The sequence below is a fragment of the Notolabrus celidotus genome, chromosome 7 (genome assembly GCF_009762535.1).
Source record: "Notolabrus celidotus isolate fNotCel1 chromosome 7, fNotCel1.pri, whole genome shotgun sequence".
Lineage (NCBI taxonomy): Eukaryota > Metazoa > Chordata > Actinopteri > Labriformes > Labridae > Notolabrus > Notolabrus celidotus.
The window spans coordinates 37,404,790-37,426,162 of NC_048278.1; the positions used below are offsets into that span (position 1 = coordinate 37,404,790).

The following is a 21,373-nucleotide window of genomic DNA, read 5'->3' on the forward strand; positions in this document are numbered from 1 at the left end:
TGACTAAACCAGACGTCTGGAAAGTCGGCTGTTGTTTCCAGAGGCTGTTTCGTCGTCATACAGTAACCATTGGGTTCAAACATTGAAGTAAATGTTGAGCTTATAAAGAGACAAAAATGAGAAGGAAATTCCTCCCTCTCTTTTTTAGTTTTCCTTTATGTAACGCGTCTGGTCGACGATGACTTCACCATCTGGTTTTGAAAGTTTAGGCATGCCTTCAATGCATTGAACAAATCAATGACTGGACGAGTCAGAACTTTCTTCAGTTAAACAAAGAAAAAACTGAAATGATTGTTTTTGGAGGAAGAAAGGTTAAAGGTTACTGCTCAGCTCCAATCTGCACAGATGAAATGTTCAAACCAAGACAGAAACCTTGGTGTAATCTTAGACCCAGACCTTAATTTCAGCAGCCACATTAAGACAATTACAAAGTCCGCCTACTATCACCTTAAGAATATATCAAGGATTAAAGGACTCATGTCTCAGCAGGATGCAGAAAAACTGGTCCATGCATTTATCTTTAGCAGACTAGACTACTGTAACGGGGTCTTTACAGGACTCCCTAAAAAGTCCATCAGACGGCTGCAGCTCATACAGAATGCTGCTGCTCGAGTCCTAACAAGGACCAACAAAGTAGACCACATCACTCCAGTTCTTAGATCCCTACACTGGCTTCCTGTCTGTCAGAGAATAGACTTTAAAATCCTGCTGATGGTTTATAAAGCACTGAATGGTTTAGGCTGATCTGCTACTACTTTATGAACCACCTGGACCTCTGAGGTCATCAGGTACTGGTCTGCTTTCAGTCCCTAGAGCCAGAAGGAAACATGGTGAAGCAGCGTTTAGTCATTATGCTCCACATATCTGGAACACACTCCCTGAAAGCTGCAGGTCTGCTCCAACTCTCACCTCTTTTAAATCAAAGATTAAGACTTTCTTATTTACCTCTGCCTTCCTATCTTAGATTATTTTAACTCACTTTAAATTAAAATTTTAATGTAATTTTTAATATATTTCTAATTTTCCTTTTCTTTTCTGTTTTATCATATTTGTCATTTTAATTGTGTTCTTTTATGCTTGTCTGAATGTCTCCAATGCTTTAAATCTTTTAATGTAAAGCACATTGAGTTGCCCTCGTGTATGAAATGCGCTATAAATAAAGCTGCCTTGCCTTGCTTTGCCTTGCCTTTGCCTTGCCTTGCCTTGCCTTGCCTTGCCTTGCCTTGCCTTGCTTTGCCTTGCCTTTGCCTTGCCTTGCCTTGCCTTGCCTTGCCCTGCCCTGCCCTGCCTTGCCCTGCCTTGCCTTGCCTTGCCTTGCCTTGAAAGTTTAAGAAAGAGACACCAGAATTTACTCCACAACAAAATATAATTTAATGAATTCACTTTCACTGTGTCGATCACAAATCTATATTGATGTAAAAAAAAAAAAAAAAAGAGAGGAAACAAAAAAGAAAAAGATCCAGTGCTCTCCGTTGTCTTAATGTAAGGCATGCAGTCTGCACAGAGCGTTGGACATTGAAAGCTACAGGTCGATACAGTAGGACACACAACCACAAATACACACAAACAAAAGCGCTCGTAGTATCCACTCCTTTCTGGGGGCCCATTAAACATTTATTCTTTGCACGTACAATGAGTAGAAGTGGGATTCATCACAACACCAAAAGTATAGTAGTTCACAAATAGCAACAGGATACGCTAACACTTCCACTTCTTCGGGCCTTTTTCTACGCTCTCGGCTCTTCGGGAGTAAATGGGATGGTGCTGCTGGAATACTTTATTATGTGGGTTACACTGATAGTTATACACAAAAAGGAGGTTAGTAGCGAAGCACACTGCGTGAGCATGTTGCACAGGAAATGAGGGTGACTTTAACAGCCGTGACTCTTGCGTTCAACCCTTTGCAGCGAGCCCTTCTGGAGCTGGTTTTCTGAACCAGTCTCTAAAAATGGTTTCCTTCATTTGGAAGTTACATTTAAATGCTTAAGTTGTAACTCTCATATAAAAAGTGCCTGTTTATCTTGTGTGTGTGTGTGTGTGTGTGTGTGTTGCAAAATCCTAATGACCTCAGGGGTTCAAAGTGGCCTCTGTTATATAAATACAATAATATATTTGCCTCCATATAAAAATAAAATTGGCAATACACAAATATTGCACAGCTAAGGAGTTTAGTTTTATCAGATTATCGACAAGCTATCGAGGAAATGTACAAACATGGAAATAATAAACCCTCTGGTGCAGTATAAATAAATATGTAGGTGTTAATTCCCTAGGCATGCAGTATGTCTCTCTGGCTGTGTAGGGGGGCGGCGGGAGGGGAGGGGGGGGGGCCAGGTGGGGCAGAGGTGGAGTCACGGCTGCCAAGTGGTGGGGTGGAGTCGGGCAGTGCGGCGGGTGAAGGACACGTGGAGCAGCAGGTTGTTCTGGAGGACAGATGGGGTGGGGTGGAGCTCCTCAGTGCTGCTGCTGCGCCTCCAGCTCTCTCTGACGGCAGCCCACGGCGGTGATCAGGGCGGCCCCTTTTCCGCTGCCGTCCTCGGATAGCAGGAAGTTCACGTCACATTTGGGGGAGAGTTCCTTCACGGTCTGCTGGAAGATGCGGGAGAAGCTGGGGACAGAGAACAACAGGGAACCAGTGAGGGCCAAATAACAACAGTCTGGTATGATGCACTCTTTGGGCTTTATAGTAAACTTGGTGTTGATTTATTTCATGATTGATCTGTTCAAGTTACGTTACGGCCAAGAGTTAGGCACGATCAGGGGCGGGGCTTCTTTAACGGACAGCCTCACCTCCACCTCTTTGCTGGTTTCCTCAAGTGTTCACAAACAGGCTCCAAAAGCCTGCCTGTGTAAAACACTGACATAAGGCTTGTTTATACATCTGTGTCTCCCCTACGCAGCAGGGGATGACGCGGACATGAGCACTACATACTTGTGCGTCGATGTGTCCGTGTGTGATCCTTCTGATAGCCGGTCGCCTGCTTCCGGCCCCACTACAATCTCTGTTTCCTTTTCCACGGAGATTCAGAGCGTGTTATGTTAATCTACAGCTGATACATGTTGCTGTTTATCATACAGACATGATTACATGAAGAATAGAGAGGAGGAGATGAAATACACGGCCTGTAAATGCAGGAAACACAATGCCGCTGAGCGGACCAATCACAGAGCATGTTGATTCTACGCCTAGCTACATTTTAGAGGAGGTGCACGTCAGCTACGTGCGTAGGCCTCTGCGTAGGTACGGGAGCTATGCGGCCCCCCGGTGTAGGCTACGCCGTCGTTTCGATGCAGAAGTTTAAGTAAGCCTATCATCTCCGTTACATCACCCATTCATGTCTGCAAATGATCCAGAACGCAGCAGCAGCACGTCTGGTCTTCAACCAGCCTAAGACAGCTCATGTCACTCCCCTGCTCATTTCGCTACACTGGCTTCCAGTTGCAGCTCGCATCAGATACAAAACTCTAATCATGACTTACAAAGCAGTCACCAAAACCGCTCCAGTTTACCTGGAACCCCTCATCCAGGTCTACTGCACCCCTTCTCGCCCGCTACGCTCAGCCTCTGAAAAGCGCCTCGTGCTTCCAGCACACAAGGCCTCAAAATCACTAGCTGGACTCTTCTCTTCTGTTGCCCCTAAATGGTGGAATGAATTGGCCAACTCCATTCGATCTGCAGAGTCCCTCTCTACTTTCAAAAGACAGCTAAAGACCCAGCTCTTTAGGAAGCACTATGCACTTAGCTAGACTGTTCTCCACTGTTGTCCCCAGTGGCAGATCATGTCTTCCAGCTACAGTTGACTCACACTGTCCTGCTCTACGCTGGGACTCTGTGTTCAGGTCTGGAGTGACCCAGCACTTGGTACTTTGGTCATTATTGTGGTGATGTTAATTGTTGATGATGATAATGGAAGGTCTTAAATGGTTTGGTTGCTTCATTGTAGATGTTCCTTACTTACTTCTGTGCATTGCCTTTACACTGCATCCAAATGGACTTGAAGCTCTTTGTTCCTCTTACTGATCTTGTTTCCTCTTGTCTAGATCTTTGCTTGTGTTGTTCTTGTTCTCGTATGTATGTCGCTTTGGATAAAAGCGTCTGCTAAATGACATTGTAACATTGTAGCATTTCCAATGCTTTTAATGTTTTAATGTAAAGCACATTGAGTTGCCCTCGTGTATGAAATGCGCTATACAAATAAAGCTGCCTTGCCTTGCCTTGCCTAAGTGGCTTTAAGAAGCCTAACGATGGTGGCTGCATTCTGGAAATGCTGACTCCACCAAATCATCAATCAAATGAGACACAGGCAGAGAGATGGATCGGAGGCAGGCCTTAAGGTCGTCTTCTATTTTAAAAACATTGCAGTTTTTAATCTTATAAAGGTCTTTTGTTGGAAGTGTTTTAGGGTTTTGTCTGCCTGAAATAGTGGTTAGTGTAAAAAATGACCCTAAAACCTCGCCACTTTAACTAGAGGACATCCATTCTTCTGGAATGAAAAGATACTAGACAAGAGAAACAAGCTTTCCACTCTTTTGAAACGTAATATACACTACTGTCCTTTTAAAGGGTCGTGCCCCGTCCCCCCTTCCAACACACGCCCCGTATTGTCCCCGTCCCGCGTCTTACTGTGGGTGCAGCTTGTAGAGCGTGCCGTCCACGCCCACCGTGATATCCAGGTGGTCTAATCCCCTGTTCTCACGGATCTTGTCCACCACAGCAGCCATCCCGGCACCGCAGATCTGAGCCGCGCGGCGGGACACCGTGCCGCACACCTCCTTGACGATAATACTGTCATCACAGGTGCTGTCGAGCCCCAGCTGCTGCAGGATCGCCCTGACCTGCAGCAGCGCCAGACGATCGCTGTGGAGAGAAGGGAGGGAGGGAGGGAGAGCGTGTCAGAGGTCAGCCAACAGCAGGAGGGTCACCGGATACCTCACAGCTGTTCCCAGAGGCTAAGGTGGGCTTACACAGTGTGTAAACTCAAGTCGTCACATTGCACCCCCCCTCTACACTCATACAGAGGTGGTTTATCCCACTAGATGCTACTTTACTGTGAACAATGCTCTGACTTTTATGAGCTTATCCTCCAGTCACTCAGTCGTTTTCATGTGCCGCGGATTCAAACAAGTTTCTCTCTGATATTTTTAATCACCGCAAACTATTTCTGGTGTTTCAAAATCTGGAATTAGTTCTTTCCTTCCTCCTGCAGCAGCTTGTTCCCATTGAGAGGAAAATTAAACATGCAACAGGTCAATATACTTAGACATTTCACTGATTAGAAAGCATTTTGGTGGTTTGTTAGAGCTGATTGATCTGCAAAGCATTTAAAGAAGAATAAAGCAGACGATGTTTTGTGTCATTTATAACCTTCTTCATCTTTTCTCTTTAATTAAAACTTGATTTTTATTCTTACTGGGAATAAAAGCTCGCCTTGGAGGTAAGTGAGGCAATCTGGCTTTTAATTTGAAGGCTTTGAATAGGGGCGCAAATTTCAAGTATTTGGATCTTTGGAAATGTTAACGATCAATTATCAGTCTGGCGTTGCTCATGTTTGTGAAAGTTAATAACCGTTGTCAAGGGGTTTTGACGAAACAGAATCAAGCATCTTACACAACGGGAAGATCAGTAAGAGAGACGTGTAATAAAAAGGAATAAAGCGTTAGTTAATTGGTTTACCTTTTAAACATTTCTGACACCTATCTTAATTTCTTTGCTATAAATAAGTTGGGATATCCCAAATCTTCAAGAACATACAGTTAGATCTCTGTACCAATAAGTTCCCACATTATTTCTAAATACATATAACTCCGGTGACTATTTTTAGAAAGAAAATAATTTGCTTAGCTTCTAAAATGAGAAAGTTGGACCTCTGAAAGTCTATCTGTGTATTTAACCTTTTAAATATGACGTTCCCTTTTCTAACAGACACCAAACTGCCCTTTCTGTCTTTGCAGAAACGCTCTAACAGGGTCCGATGTGTCAGAAAGCTGCTTCAGTCAATGAATCACCAGCTACATCTGCTGCTGAGTGACTCACTCACCTCTCAATCTGTGACAGGAACTTTGTCTCAAAGATGCCTCTGGTCTTCAGCGTCTCTGAGATCTGTCCCCGGAAGAGGAAGCCACGCTTGGTCAGATCGATCAGGATCTGCCTGACGATCTCTCCGAGGTACATACCGCTGCACATCTTCTCATATCTGACGCACAGAGGTAGGAAGGGTTGATTTAGTATGTGACTCTGTGTTTTGATTTGGTTACATCTGCTGATAGAGTTTGATACGTTGGTTGTTTTGACCTTTGTTTGCCTTCGTTGAGCGAGTTCTCATCCACCGCCTGGTCGTACTGTGTCCTGATGTCGTCCAGGCAGCCATTGTCTCCGAACGCTCCCCACTCCATATTAACGCACATGCGGCCGTCGTTTCCTTCCACTATCTCAATGTTTTTCGCCTCCTCCATGTAACAGGCGTTGCTTCCCGTTCCTGGAGAGACACCAAGCAGTCTTAACAAATCCAAGAAACTTCCAATTTTAAAGTAGTGTTCTCTAAAATTGAAGAAGGGTAGGGTCCCTCTTTAAAACCGGGATGTTTCACCCACCTGCAATGAGTCCGACCTCACAGGTAGGCTCCTCATACGCACAGGTCATCATCGTCCCCACCGTGTCGTTCACGATGGCGACCACATCAAGCTCAAACTCCTATGAAAACAAACAAAACTGATTCAGCCTCAGGGAGAAATTTAACTTCATGTTTGTAGCGGTCAGTTAAAGAAACCTCCCAAATCAAGACCCATGCTCTGTGTTATAAATTAGTTTATGTAACAAGTAGATTTCAGATTAACTTTAAATTATGATAAAGATTATTACATAAAAAACCCCAAAAATCTGGATTGGCTCAATAACGAATTATTGTGTTTAACAGTAAAGCGAGTATCTCTGCTCAAAGAGTGGTTTTAACAGTAGAGGATTATGGGAAACTGTTTGTTTTTAAGGTCTTTGTTCTCATAATTCGGATTTTCTTTCCGCCCCAGAATTCCGTTTTTGATCTCAGAGTTCTTTCATCGTCAAAACCAGAATCCAAAGAATGAAAGTCAGATTTCTAAGATCATAGTCAACATTCCGAGATCACAGAATTGTAAGATCAAAGTCAACATTCTAAAATTGTAATCGACTTTTTAAGATTTAAGTCAACACTCAGAGATCGCAGTCAACATTCTGAAAACAAAGCCAGAGTTCTCAGATCATAGTCCACATTCTGAGATCACAGTCAGAGTTCTGAGACCATAGTCCACATTCTGAGATCACAGTCAGAGTTCTGAGACCATAGTCAACATTCCAAGATCATAGAATTGTTAGATCATAGTCCACATTCTGAGATCACAGTCAGAGTTCTGAGACCATGGTCCACATTCTGAGATCACAGTCAGAGTTCTGAGACCATAGTCCACATTCTGAGATCACAGTCAGAGTTCTGAGACCATAGTCAACATTCCAAGATCATAGAATTGTTAAATCATAGTCAACATTCTGAGATCACAGTCAGAGTTCTGAGACCATAGTCAACATTCTGAGATCATAGTCAACATTCTGAGATCATAGTCAACATTCTGAGATCATAGTCAACATTCTGAGATCATAGTCAACATTCTGACATCATAGTCAACATTCTGAGATCATAGTCAGAGTTCTGAGACCATAGTCAACATTCTGAGATCACAGAATTGTAAGATCATAGTCAACATTCTGAGATCATAGTCAACATTCTGAGATCACAGTCAGAGTTCTGAGACCATAGTCAACATTCTGAGATCACAGTCAACATTCTGGGATCATAGAATTGTAAGATCATAGTCAACATTTTGAGATCATAGAGGTCTAGGATCGGTCAGAAGTTTGAGATCAAAGACAGAATTGTAGAACCCTTGGTTTGCTGGTCTACTGCTTCCCTGATTGATTACTCTTATTGTGTTATCTTGTGCAAATCTCTCAGAGTCAGACGAGACTTTCAAGTAAACAAACATGGCGGACTACAGGATGGTTGTTAAGCTTAACATTGTTAGCTACTTAGCTGGTACATCCATTGTGGTAGCAGTTTGTGTTCAGCTCCTCTCCTTGTCTAATTGTGGTATGTTGCAGAACAAATCGTAGAAACGCTCTTGCTGTTGCCACAAATCAATTTAACTTCATGCTTGTTTATTACTTTTGTCTCAATGGCTGTTTGTCTTGCATTGTTCAGCTATCACGTGACAATCCACAGAGCTCGGCTGTTCTCTGGGTTCCCCCACATACCTGTGTCCCCTGTGATTTTGTAAAATGTTCTGAAGTTATCCAAAACTTTTGTACCTGTTAGAGATCCCAAAATATTAAAACTAGAGCCTCAGTTTAAAGACACCAGTCCATATTTTATACCCTACAATTGTTGCAGAATGGGCGTGTTGATGGAAGGATTAATGCCGGTCATGGCAGCTTAACAAACGCACACACTGAGCACAATGCGGTTCACTCACATACTTAGGCAGGATATACAATAAAATACACAAGCTGTTTCAGAGAGCTGCAAACACTCAAGAGCTCTGCCAAACACACAAACACAGAGTATCATCCCTGTCATCACTGTGCTAATTCTGAGCTTAACATCGATCCCACACTGCAGACGCAGACAAACACTCCTCCCCATTGTCTGAGAGTAGTTCTCCAGGTGTTACGACATGCTTCAACAACCATAATCACACACCGCTGCAGTCCCGCACCTCTTTACCTGCCAGTTAAAGATTTACAGTCACTTATACTTACTGGGTTCTCCATCTAAAGGGGTGAAATCAATGCGAGAAACTCAAAAAGGAAGGACATGATTATCATAACTTCCTGAAAACACAGTAATCTGGAGAACAGTGTGTTCGTTTAAAGTGAATAATTGGCACTCTGTAATGTATAGGCCAGGCCGCAACACTGGAGGTGGTGTTAAGCTGCAGGTTTAATCGCCTTTATGCTGAAACTGCAAGATTGCAAGTTGCTCCAAAAGTGTCAGAGTGCCAGGATTAGCATGTGGATACATCATGTGACTCTTACACATGTTTAATGGAGGGGATTCTTCCTGCTTGTTTCAGAACAGGAGTCATTTTGTACGTTCTATCAAAGTATAACTATTCTGCACAGGAGGAACATGTAGCAGCTCGACAAAACAAACACATCATGCTAACGTACTTCAGCTCAGATTGCACATTTAAAGGCGTGTTTCAACCAGATGGACTTTATCCTGGAACTACGTGCATTTCTACCGGAGGCTCTACTTCAAGTCTGAGCTCCTGACGCCCTTTGGAGAAAGCTAATTTCAGCCGCTTGTATTCGCGATCTTGTTCTTTCGGTCACTACCCACAGCTCATGACCATAGGTGAGGGTTGGAACGTCGATTGACCGGTACATTGAGAGCTTTGCCTTCTGGTTCAGCTCTCTCTTCACAACAACAGACCGGTACAGTGTCCGCATCACTGACGACACTTTCCCCTCACTTGTGAAGACCCCAAGATACTTAAACTCCTCTGCTTGGGGCAAAGACTCTCCTCTGACCTGGAGAGGGCAATCCACCTTTTTCCAGCTGAGAACCATGGCCTCAGACATGGAGGTGCTGATTCTCATCTACTTCTGAATAACGTTCCATTATTAGTCTGAATTAAAATAAGAGTGTGTTCATAATCTCTGATTGAAAATATCCAGAAGCATCACTATTCTTTCAAGTTTCATTTGGCTTTTGTTTTGAAAGGACACATCAGAATGACCTGTGATTGGCAGGACGGTCTGTTCATCTCAACTGCTCACTTGATCACTTCTGGATCACTTCCTGTATTTCGTTTGTAAATTTGTTCCTGGTAAAAATGTTCCGTCTCTTTAAAGGTGTTTCTGATTTTGTACATTTGTTATGTTCTTGGTAAAAGTGTTGTAGAAAAGAGCTTCTGTTGCTTCTATCCAGACGTGCACTTACCTCTTTCCTCTTGATAGCATCCCGCAGCAGCTCGACCACGTCCTCGCCCTCACAGTCTGTGGCCTTGAAGCCTTTGGTCCAGGTTACGAGGATACCCTGCAGAGCACAGAACACTTATTACAACTTTTCTTTCAAATCAAAACCTCCGTCATCATCCTCGGCTTTGGGCTCTGCCTTTTTCTTAATCCTCTCTCTTCCCCCGGCGGCTTTAATGCTTTTGCTATTTAATTCTCCTGTTGTCTTTAAGAAGAAGAAGAAGGAGAAAACACACTTTATCAAACCCAGAGGAGGACAGTCGATTAAACTCTCTGCTCACACACACAGGGCAAAAACACAAAGCCTTGCACAACCAGGATCCTGCAAGATGTGCAAGAATGGGGGGTTTGTGGGACTTAAACTTGAACTCTGGTCCCCAAGCTAATGCTGTTTCCTGTGTTGTTTTATGGTTTTATATGTTTGATTGTCCAGCACTTTTGTCATCTTTAACTGTGCTTAAATATAACTTGAATTCAGTTGGACTGGACTTAAAGGTGACATATCACGCTTTTTTCATCAATATATATTGGTCTAAGAGGTCCCCAAAACATGTCTTTAAAGTTTATGCTCAAAAAAACACTTTGAAATCAGATTCTGGTCTGCCTGAAAAACCCTCTTCTTCAGTCCTCCTCAGAACACTCTGTTTTCTCTCTGACCACGCCCCCTCAGGAAGTGGATGTGCCTCGGCTCTCCAGCACGTTGATCTAATGTTTACATGTTGGCTGAATATACACGGCTGCTCAGAGATCACGTTACTTCAACCCTCTGAATCTGATCCAGAATCTGATCCTGACGGAGAGGCGCCTGTAGCAGGACCTTTCTGAAGGATTGGTCACAGATTTAGTGTTTCTTGTTGTTTTATTTGTCAGTATGTCGACGTGTGTCTTGGTACACAGCTACGAACATGTAGCTATGTGGCTATGCTAACTAGCGCTAGCACTTATCCACGATAAATAAAAATCATCCACTAGATCTTCAAATCTGCAGACGTGGGGAGTAAAACCGACCTTTGTGTTTATTAAGACAGCCTACAACTAGCATGCCTCCCTCCTAAGCTCCTTGTTAGCACACATGTGTGCAGGGAATGAAAAACGGAGGAAGGGTTGAGTTGTATTTTATACAGTCTATGGGCTGAACAAGCTCCGAGCTCTGACTTCCTGTTACAGACCGGATATTGTTGTTACGTAACAAAAACACGGAAGTCTGAAACGGCTGGTTTCACACACATTTACAGAAAGGTGGAGAAATCAGAACAGGGGCAGAATGGATTCTTTTCATTCTCGGGGGGTTTGTAGACAGGGACACATATTTCAGGTAGAGAACCATTAAAAAGTCAATTTTGCATGATATGTCACCTTTAAAAACAATATAAAAAAGTACATCCATCCATTTTCTTCCGCTTATCCGGGGCTGGGTCGCGGAGGTAGCAGTCCAAGCAAGTTGACCCAGACATCCCTCTCCCCAGCAACACTTTCCAGCTCCTCCTGGGGAATCCCGAGGCGATCCCAGACCAGGTGGGAGATACAATCTCTCCACCGAGTTCTGGGTCATCCTTGGGGCCTTCTCCCAGTTGGACGTGCCCGGAACACCTCTAAAGGGAGGCGTCCAGGAGGCATCCTTATCAGATGCCCGAACCACCTCAGCTGACTCCTTATGCGAAGGAGCAGCGGCTCTACTCTGAGCTACTGACCCTCTCTCTCAGGCACCCTTCATAGGAAACTTATTTCAGCCGCTTGTATCCGAGATCTTGTTCTTTCGGTCAAGACCCACAGCTCATGATCATAGGTGAGGGTTGGAACGCAGACCGACTGGTAAATTGAAAGCTTTGCCTTCCCGCTCAGCTCCCTCTTCACCACAACGGTTCGGTACAACGTCCGTATAACTGCTGACGCTGCACCAATCCGCCTGTCGATGTCTAACGTTTTAGCTACATTGTTTTGATGCTAACGGAAGCTAACGGTTTTACCTAACCTTATAGTCTATGGTGTCAACAAGCAGAAGCTAAATGTGCCGGAACTCTTTTCTGTGGATTGATTTGACATGACGTGTGATCAGTTTGCCTCTGGCGTTGCTCATGTTAGTGAAAGTTAATAACCGCTGTCAAAGGGGTTTCAACCAATCAGAATCAAGCATCTCACACAACTGGAAGATCAGTGAGAGATCTACATCGCGTTGCTGATGGAGCTTCCTATTTATCAGAAAAGGTGAGGTCTTTGTTGGATAACTTACTGCGTCCAAGCTGGTCTGATGGCAGGGGAAGGAGAAGGTGAAACCCAGCGGCAGTCGAGCGCTCTTCATCCCCATGTAGTCCAGGAAGTCGGAGATGCAATGCACGATGTGGTCAAAGAGCTGGAGAGGAGACGTGTGCTTTTAGTGGATTATAAACTTTATTCTCTTTGGCTTTAAAATGCATCGGGCAAATGTTTGTTAATCTACCTCACGATTCAACAACTAGTCTGAAACCCTCACCTCCTCTCCCGTGCCCTGCATGACCTCGATGGGAATGGCGTAGATTTTGTTATGCATCTCCACCGACCGCCTCTTCCCACTGCGGATCTTTACCAGAAGCACACGGAAGTTCGTCCCTCCGAGGTCCAGAGCGAGGAAATCTCCATTCTCTGTAACGCAAAGAACAACACATTTCCTCCGTCACGGCCTGATCACTTTCTTTTTCATAGCTCAGATTTGATGTGGGAGGAAATGCTGCTTCCTGAGGTTTGAATACTTCTACCACAGAGCTTTGACTTGAGCATTCTGAGTCAAGAACTTATGAAATGGTGTTTTTTCCTCTAAGCTTTGAAATCCTTGTTGTCTAAACCGGCCGGGGCTTGAAACGTTAATCTCTCTTCTGTCAGGAGAGATAAGCAGCGGCAGTTTAACATTAAAACAACCAGGATCAGCCTGTGGATGAATTAACAACAATGTGGACAAACCTGATTCCTGCGCGCTCGCCACATCTGTTACGTCTTTGGAAACACGCCAAGAAGACAAACTCTGCTTTTAATTGAAGAGCAAACAAGGGAACCTCAACTGAACCTTTAAGTAGGTTACAAAGAAACGTGTACCCTGCCAAAGAGGATGACAATTTAAGGTTGTGTAACCCTCTTTGTTGATGTCATGTGTTTAACCTGACCTGGTATAACACCTGCAAACTCTTTGCTTCATTCTTTCATGGCGTCACCGAGGATTTTAGGAATCTATTAAAAATGTCTTGACGTCTTTAATCACAAGCTTCTTTTACACGACGTGGGGCTTTAAGAGAACGAGGGGAGGAACCAGGAGCAGAGGGAGCAGCAGACTTAGATCAGTGTCTATGCGAAAAGGGAATCTGGGAGGACATGATGGCGCTGTTTGTGTAACCTTGTACTTTAAAAGCATACTTTGTCCTTCAAGATTCAAGCAAACAACAACACAGGATTATAACATCTTTTGGATACTTTCATGTTACTAGTTAACATGAAAAGTGGGGTTACAAGGCTCCTCATCATGTGTAGACATACTCAATGCCACCCCTGCTTAAGTCAGTGCCCCACTTTGGCCATCAAGTCAAAAAAGAGTCACTGCACTAGCTTCTGTTAGCTTTCTTCTTTGGTAAACATTAACTTGTTCCTGGTGAGTCCCAGTTTCATGGTAAACAAGTAAAGTAACACAGAAGCTTCCCTCTGGCTTCCTTCAGCGGTATGAGCCTGAAACAGGAACTGATGTTCTTGTGATGTTCTTGTGATTAACGGGTCTTCAGTTTGCTGAAATAACAACATCATGATGCAGATTAGTCCAAAGTTAAAAGTCCAGCTTTGTCAGGACGGTCCTCAAGAGGAGAAGAAAACTACGTCTACAATGTTTGTTTGTTGAATGGAGGTCTATGAAAGAGGATTAGAGACACTGGTGTTTCTTTTTTAGCTCTGACCTTCTTCACGGAATGTTCCATTTGTTCTAGAATTCTGACATCATCAAAGACAGAACTCTGACATCATCAAAGACAGAATTCTGACATCATCAAAGACAGAATTCTGGAATTCTGTCTTTGATGATGTCAGAATTCTAGAACACCTGCTGTTGCTCTCCATACAGACTGTTTCTCCTGCTGACACCTGATTGGTGGACACTACTCAGACTACAGACAGAGACCAGAACCCTTCTCAGACTTTAAAACCCAGACCCTGAGATCCAGATTCAACATGTCTCTGAATCAGAATCTGTAATTACAGGTTAGTTGTAGCTGAAAGTAAAAAGCTTTGTCAGGTCTGTCCTCAAGAGGAGAAGAAAACTACGTCTACAATGTTTGTTTGTTGAATGGAGGTCTATGAAAGAGGATTAGAGACACTGATGTTTCTTCAGCTCTGACCTTCTTCACGGAATGTTCCATTTGTTCTAGAATTCTGACATCATCAAAGACAGAATTCTGACATCATCAAAGACAGAATTCTTTGATGATGTCAGAATTCTGTCTTTGATGTCAGAATTCTAGAACACCTGCTGTTGCTCTCCATACAGACTGTTTTTCCTGCTGACACCTGATTGGTTGATGCTACTCAGACTACAGACAGAGACCAGAACCCTTCTCAGACTGTAAAACCCAGACCCCTGAGATCCAGATTCAACATGTCTCTGAATCAGAATCTGTAATTACAGGCTTTGTCAGGTCTGTCCTCAAGAGGAGAAGAAAACTACGTCTACAATGTTTGTTTGTTGAATGGAGGTGGGATCCATCATTTCTGATGCTGCGTTCAGGGAAGTCAGGAAATCTAAACACTGATTGTCTTTAATGACACAGTGTCTCAGTGTAAATGTTTGATGTAGAACAGATTGTTGGCTGCTCTTCATGCAGATATCTGTTTATAGAGATGTATATATTCTTGTTGGATTACCCCTGACAGGAGCCAGGATGTCGTTACGGTGGATTCTACATTTTTATGGAGACTCTGTAAATAGAGAGTAGTGCTGTAACACCTTGTAGATGTCCGTTTACATGAACTGAAATCAGTCTGTCAGTGTGTTTTGGTTTTGTTCACCTGATCCGTCCGGTGTACTCCTCACAAAGGTGGGCAGCATTTTGACGGTCGCCTCCTTGTGGCTGTCCTTCTTGAGGCCCCTCTCGATCTCCACCCTCATGCGTTTCTTCACTTCTAACAGCTGCGCCTTGCTCAGCCGGAACTCGGCCATAGTCTGCTGAATCTGGCGCGCCTGCTCCGTCAGACGGTACGCCACTGCTGTCACCATGGCGGCGCCTTTCGCACTCCCACTCTCTGACAGCAGGAAGCGGACATCTGAGTCGGGGACCAAGCGGCGCACTGTCTTGTGCAGACGACGGGCATATCTAATGAGAGAGCAGAGGATTTAGCACTCAGATAGACGTGCAAGTGGAAGAAAAGACTAAATGTTAACTCTGCAGCTCTGAATCTTTTTGGAGCCACCTCTTTTTGCTGCACTTTTTCAGAGCAATGCATCTGATCACCTATTCACAGAGAAATGCACCAGAGGGAAATTGTTGACATCATTATCACAGCATTAATCTGCATATTTATCACTATGTGTGTTTGCTGCGGTGGCCACACTGATTTTAAAGCACTGGCCTGTCTTTTCACATCAAACGGCACGCAGCAGCTTGTGCATTCACAGGTGTAATAATCCTGAATCATTATATCATCAGGGATTTGGATGATTTGATTGGATGGAGCTGAGTCAACACCTGCTAGGGCCAGGGGCAAACAATTCAATATAACAAAACTTCAAACCCAGAAACATAAACTCAATAAACAGAAGTAAATGGTGCTCCTTTTCAAGTCATGGGAAATCTTATGCTCTGGTCACGCTGCTGGAAAGAAGGGCGGGTTGCAAATCCCCTGACCTTGATGATGTTTAAAATGCAAATCCCTGCAAATGCAAATTTTTATTATTATTATTTTTTAGTTTCATAATTATTATAATTATTATAATAATACTTATTATTACGTATTTACTTATTTTTCATTGGACTATTTCATTGGTGATTATTATAATAATTGATTTTATGTGTTTATATATTTATATATTTATTTACTTATTTTTAAGGGATTATTTTGATGATTATAATAATTTATTTATTTACTTTTTATGGGATAAAGGTGATGATTATAGTTATTGATTTGAAGTATTTATTTATATATTTATTTATTTATTTACTTATTTTTTAAAGGGATTGTGGTGATAATTAAAGTAATTGATTTGATATATTTATTTTTTATTTACTTATTTTTTAAGGGGATATTGTGATGATTATAGAAATTGATTTAATGTATGTATTTATTTATTTACTTTTTATTAAGGGATTATTATGATGATTATAGTAATTGTTTTTATGGTTTAATTTTTTTCATTTTTTATGGGGATATTATGATGATTATAGTTATTAATTTGAATTATTTATCTATTTATTTTCCTATTTTTTAAGGGATTTTGGTGATAAGTAAAGTAATTGATTAGATGTATTTATTCATTTATTTATTTAAATTTTACTCCAGTTTCCTATTTTTAATGGTTGTGTCTTTTTTTATTTTATCTTAAAAATAAAGACATAATAAAGAAAAGATATGGATGAAATTAAAGTAAATGTCATGTACAGATCAACCCCAAATCTCCTACTAAAAAGCTTTGTATGCAGAAACATCCCCCTGACTTTAGAGCTACAGAAGACTGGTGATCCCAAACTAGCATCTCTGTTACTCTGTTGTTTTCTCTGTTTGCTTGTGGAAGATAATCCTCATTGACCTCCGTTCAGCCTCCAGACTAAGCTTTACTCACTGTGGGTGCATCTTGTACAGAGACCCATCGATGCCCACGGTGGTGCGGAGGCGTGCGACTCCTTTGTTTTCCTTTAGGCGGCCGAGGATTCCTCCGAGCGTGGAGGCGATCAGGTTCGCCGATCGGAACGATACGATGGTGCACACGTGCTGCACGGCCAGACAGTCCTCCTCTGACGGCTCCACCCCGAGCCTCGTCAGGATCTCCATGCACTTCTTCAGTCCTTCTTTAGTCCTATGATGAAAAAGGTTTCTTACCATTAAAGGTCAGAAGAACAGGAGTACACCGCTTTGACTCATTCTAGATCTTATGTCTGTCATGTGGAGGTCCTTCTCCCTGACTCACTTTTCGATGGCAGAGACATGCTTCGTCTCGATCTTTCCTTTGGTCAGGAGCTCAGGGGTGATCCGTCCCTCGAACAGCAGTCCCTCTTTGGCCATCTTCACCAGGATCAGTCGAACCAGCTCCCCCATGTACATCCCGCTGGCCATCTTTTCAAACCTGAGACAGAAACACAGCAGCACTTTTATTTAGCATGCTTTCAGTTTATACAAGCCATCATTCTTTGAATCTAGAACAGAATCTATCATCCTTCTTCTCACCTACAAAGCTCTTAATGGTCAGACACCTTCATATCTTAAAGAGCTCATAGTGCCCTATTACCCCTGCTCATCGTACCTAAAGTCTCTAAAAGTAGTATGGGAGGTAGAGCCTTCAGTTATCAGGCCCCTCTCCTTTGGAATCATCTACCAGTCAGGGTCCGGGAGGCAGACACCCTCTCTACTTTTAAGAGTAGGCTTCAAACTTTCCTTTTTGATAAAGCTTATAGTTAGAGCTGGATCAGGCTTGGACCAGGTCTTAGTTATGCTGCTATAGGCTTAGACTGACACACTGGGATCCTGTCTTTCCCTCTCTCTCCTCTCTCTGCCTGTCTCTCACTTTAACTCTTCCTGTCCCATTAAAGTTACTAACCATAGACCTTTCTGGAGTCCCTGAGCTCCCTTGTCTCGTAGGTTCCTCTGGATCTCTGCTGTAGATTTCTTTCTTTCTTTCTTTCTTTCTTTCTTTCTTTCTTTCTTTCTTTCTTTCTTTCTTTCTTTCTTTCTTTCTTTCTTTCTTTCTTTCTTTCTTTCTTTCTTTCTTTCTTTCTTTCTTTCTTTCTTTCTTTCTTTTGTTCCATCTCTTTCATTCCTTCTTTCATTGTTTTTTCTTTCTTTCTTTCCTTTTTCATTTCATTATTTTCTTTCTTTCTTTCTTTCTTTCATTCCTTCTTTCTTTCCTTCTTATTTCTTTCTTTCCTTTTTCTTTCTTTCTTTCTTTCTTTCTTTCTTTCTTTCTTTCTTTCTTTCTTTCTGTCTCTTTTTTCTTTTTATTCCTTCTTATTTCTTTCTTTCCTTTTTCCTTTCATTATTTCTTTCTTTCTTTTGTTCCATCTTTATTTCTTTCCTTTTTTCTTTCATTTCTTCTTTCTTTCTTTTCTTTTTCATTTCATTATTTTCCTTTTTCCTTTCATTCCATCTTTCTTTCTTCCTTTCTTTCTTTCTTTCTTTCTTTCTTTCTTTCTTTCTTTTTGTCTTTCTTTTTGTCTTTCTTTCCTCATTTCCTTTTTCCTGTCATTCTTTCTTTCATTGTTTTTCCTTTCTTTCTTTCCTTCTTTCCTTCTTTCATTGTCTTCATCCTTTGCCTCCTTTTCTTATCCCGTCCTTTCCTTCTGTCATTCCTTTGTAATTTATTCTACTGTTTTTCTTTCTTCTCATCTCCTTCAGTTTAGTCTTTTCATCTCTCTCTCTCTCTCTCTCTCTCTCTCTCTCTCTCTCTCTCTCTCTCTCTCTCTCTCTCTCTCTCTCTCTCTCTCTCTCTCTCTCTCTCTCTCTCTCTCTCTCTCTCTCTCTCTCTCTCTCTCTCTCTCTCTCTCTCTCTCTCTCTCTCTCTCTCTCTCTCTCTCTCTCTTCATCTCCCTCTATCCCTCTCTCCAACACGGTCTCAGATTCAGATGTGTGTCTAACATGAGTCTGGTCCTGCTGGAGGTTTCTGCCTGTTAAAGGAAGTTTGTCCTTGCCACTGTAACTTGCTAAATGCTGCAAAGTGCTCTGCTCATGGTGGATTAAGATGAGATCAGACTGAGTCCTGTCTGGAAGATGGGACTGGATCTGATCCGGTCTTGATGGTCTTGTAATAAAGGATATTCCATCTTATGCGGCAGAGCTACAAGAAATTATAAAAAGGTCTAAAATATGTAAGATACTTCATGTCCTTTTTAAAGTTAGCATGATTCTCTCTAAGTGATCTGTTATTCTGCAAAAAGAATCTGTTAGTTTGAGATTTTCTTTGGTTTAAAGGACAAACCGCTGATTTTACTGGGTTTTAAAAGTCTGATGTCGATATCTTCATTTTTTAAATTGCTCAGAAAGACGTTTGAATGCATCAAAGGTTTGAAGTCAACTCTTACAGCTGCTTTCCTGGGTTGATAGAACCTCTGTCGATCTCACGGTCAAACTCTGTGCGGAGGTCCTCCAGGGACCCGTCATCCCCAAAAGCCCCCCACTCGGTGTTGATGCACATCCGGCCTTCGTCTCCCTCCACCATGTCGATGTGACGCAGCTCCTCCATGTAGCAGGCGTTTGTTCCTGTACCTGAAGGGATGCAGAGAGGCATGAGACTGTGAAGCTGTGTTCAGCTCAGGAGGCAGAGAGAGAGCTCTGTCTTGATGTCGGTTGTTACAACTTTGGCGCCCCCACATGTAGAAGTAGGGTAGTGGTGCTTAGAGTGGCTCTGTTTGGATCCAGGGTGGAGAGGAATAGAAAGCCTTTACTGTCATTTAAGTTGCACCGTAAGGGAAAGTTTTTTATTGGACAGTAGAGGAACAACTTGCACCAGAATAAATATACATACATTTAAAAATATTGCAAAGATAGAAACATAATGCCCTATTTGAATGGATCAAAATGTAAATATTTGGCCCCCTCTTTACCGATAATGATGCCGACTTCGCAGCGCTGATCATCGAATCCGCAGGTCATCATAGTGCCAACTGTGTCATTCACCACCGCCATGATGTCCGCTTCATAATCCTGAAAAACAACATCACTAGACATCACTTTGGACTCACTAGCATGTTTAAAACCACAGCATCACTCCCAACACTTGATTTAAAATTCTTCCCTTTTAAACTTTTGTTTTCAAATGTACTTAATTTACGGGATTTGTACGGGTGCTTGAAGTCCTTGAAAATGCTTGCATTTTAATGTAGTGTTATCAAGGTTTGAAAAATGCTTGAAAATGTAATCATATATATTGCACAATTAACAGCAATCTGACTCAACAGATCCATTAAATGGAGAGAAATAATGGAGAGCCGTTGCTTGTGTCTGAACATTGAAGGCTTATTAATAACAGTATCAATTTGAACAGAAGAAAAGATGAAAAAATTTAAATTTCCACTTAGAAAAGCAAGTCCTTGAAAAGTCCTTGAATTTGACCACGAACCCTGAATTTAACAACTCACCCCTCGTTTCTTTATCGCCCTGTTGAGCAGCTTCACGACATCCATCCCTTCTACACCGCTGGCTTTAAACTTCTTTGTCCATGTCACTAAGACCGCCTGTAAGAGAAGGAGTTTTATAAGGCCAAACTTGAAGTTACAGTCAGACAGGCTTGGCAAAACCAGAACATCTGTCCATTGGTATTCCAATCACAGCGACAGCACATCCCCATCCAACGTTTTAACCTGGAACAACACACTCGAGAGTTATCTCCTTAACACCCAGCTCTGTGATGCATTTATGTAAGTGTTTACCTCGTCTAGTTTGGTCTGGGCACAGGGAAAGGAGAACGTAAATCCCACTGGGAGCTTTTTATCCTTGATTTTCTGCTTCTCCATGAAGTCACCCAGGCAATCTGCAACGTGGTCGAAGAGCTGTGGACGAAAAAGAGACTTTAACTCTGCAGAATAACAAGACACGAAATTATCTTACAAGCAGAAACCAGTAGTGTTTTTTGTTGAGTCACTCAGTCAAGGAACAATATCTCTTTTCATGAAATGGCAAAGCTGAGTGAAAGTGAAAAAAGTTTGGACATTGTTTAAAATAGTGATAAAAACTGCATTAAAAACAGACATGACTCTGTAATGGAAGTCACTGCATTAAAAACACATGACTCTGTAGTGGAAGTCACTGCATTAAAAACAGACATGACTCTGTAGTGGAAGTCACTGCATTAAACACAGACATGACTCTGTAGTGGAAGTCACTGCATTAAAAACAGACATGTCTCTGTAGTGGAAGTCACTGCATTAAACACAGACATGACTCTGTAGTGGAAGTCACTGCATTAAAAACAGACATGACTCTGCAGTGGAAGTCACTGCATTAAAAACAGACATGACTCTGTAGTGGAAGTCACTGCATTAAAAACAGACATGACTCTGTAGTGGAAGTCACTGCATTAAAAACAGACATGACTCTGTAGTTGAAGTCACTGCATTAAAAACAGACATGACTCTGTAGTGGAAGTCACTGCATTAAAAACAGACATGACTCTGTAGTGGAAGTCACTGCATTAAACACAGACATGACTCTGTAATGGAA

The 21,373-nt window shown here is 42.3% G+C and overlaps 2 protein-coding genes across 2 annotated transcripts in view; one reads left to right on the forward strand and one right to left on the reverse strand.

The window, feature by feature from the left end:
* Window positions 1-1,351: 1,351 nt before the first annotated feature.
* The window catches only part of LOC117816209 (hexokinase-1-like), a 38,640-nt gene continuing 18,618 nt past the window's right edge, over window positions 1,352-21,373 (reverse strand). Inside the window, exons 4-18 of the mRNA XM_034688383.1 lie at window positions 20,584-20,703; window positions 20,293-20,388; window positions 19,759-19,858; window positions 19,237-19,420; window positions 17,133-17,288; window positions 16,788-17,021; window positions 15,020-15,324; window positions 12,477-12,625; window positions 12,237-12,356; window positions 9,972-10,067; window positions 6,592-6,691; window positions 6,293-6,476; window positions 6,039-6,194; window positions 4,625-4,858; window positions 1,352-2,608 (exon numbers count right to left, since the gene is read on the reverse strand). Coding sequence (XP_034544274.1) covers window positions 2,455-2,608; window positions 4,625-4,858; window positions 6,039-6,194; window positions 6,293-6,476; window positions 6,592-6,691; window positions 9,972-10,067; window positions 12,237-12,356; window positions 12,477-12,625; window positions 15,020-15,324; window positions 16,788-17,021; window positions 17,133-17,288; window positions 19,237-19,420; window positions 19,759-19,858; window positions 20,293-20,388; window positions 20,584-20,703 — 2,388 coding nt within the window. The 3' untranslated portion in view covers window positions 1,352-2,454. The remainder of the gene's footprint in view (window positions 2,609-4,624; window positions 4,859-6,038; window positions 6,195-6,292; window positions 6,477-6,591; window positions 6,692-9,971; window positions 10,068-12,236; window positions 12,357-12,476; window positions 12,626-15,019; window positions 15,325-16,787; window positions 17,022-17,132; window positions 17,289-19,236; window positions 19,421-19,758; window positions 19,859-20,292; window positions 20,389-20,583; window positions 20,704-21,373) is intronic.
* LOC117816208 (myomesin-2-like) overlaps window positions 4,895-21,373 on the forward strand; it is a 79,582-nt gene continuing 63,103 nt past the window's right edge. The window contains exons 1-2 of the mRNA XM_034688382.1: window positions 4,895-4,955; window positions 5,953-6,207. The gene's annotated coding sequence lies outside the window, so the exon portion shown is untranslated. The remainder of the gene's footprint in view (window positions 4,956-5,952; window positions 6,208-21,373) is intronic.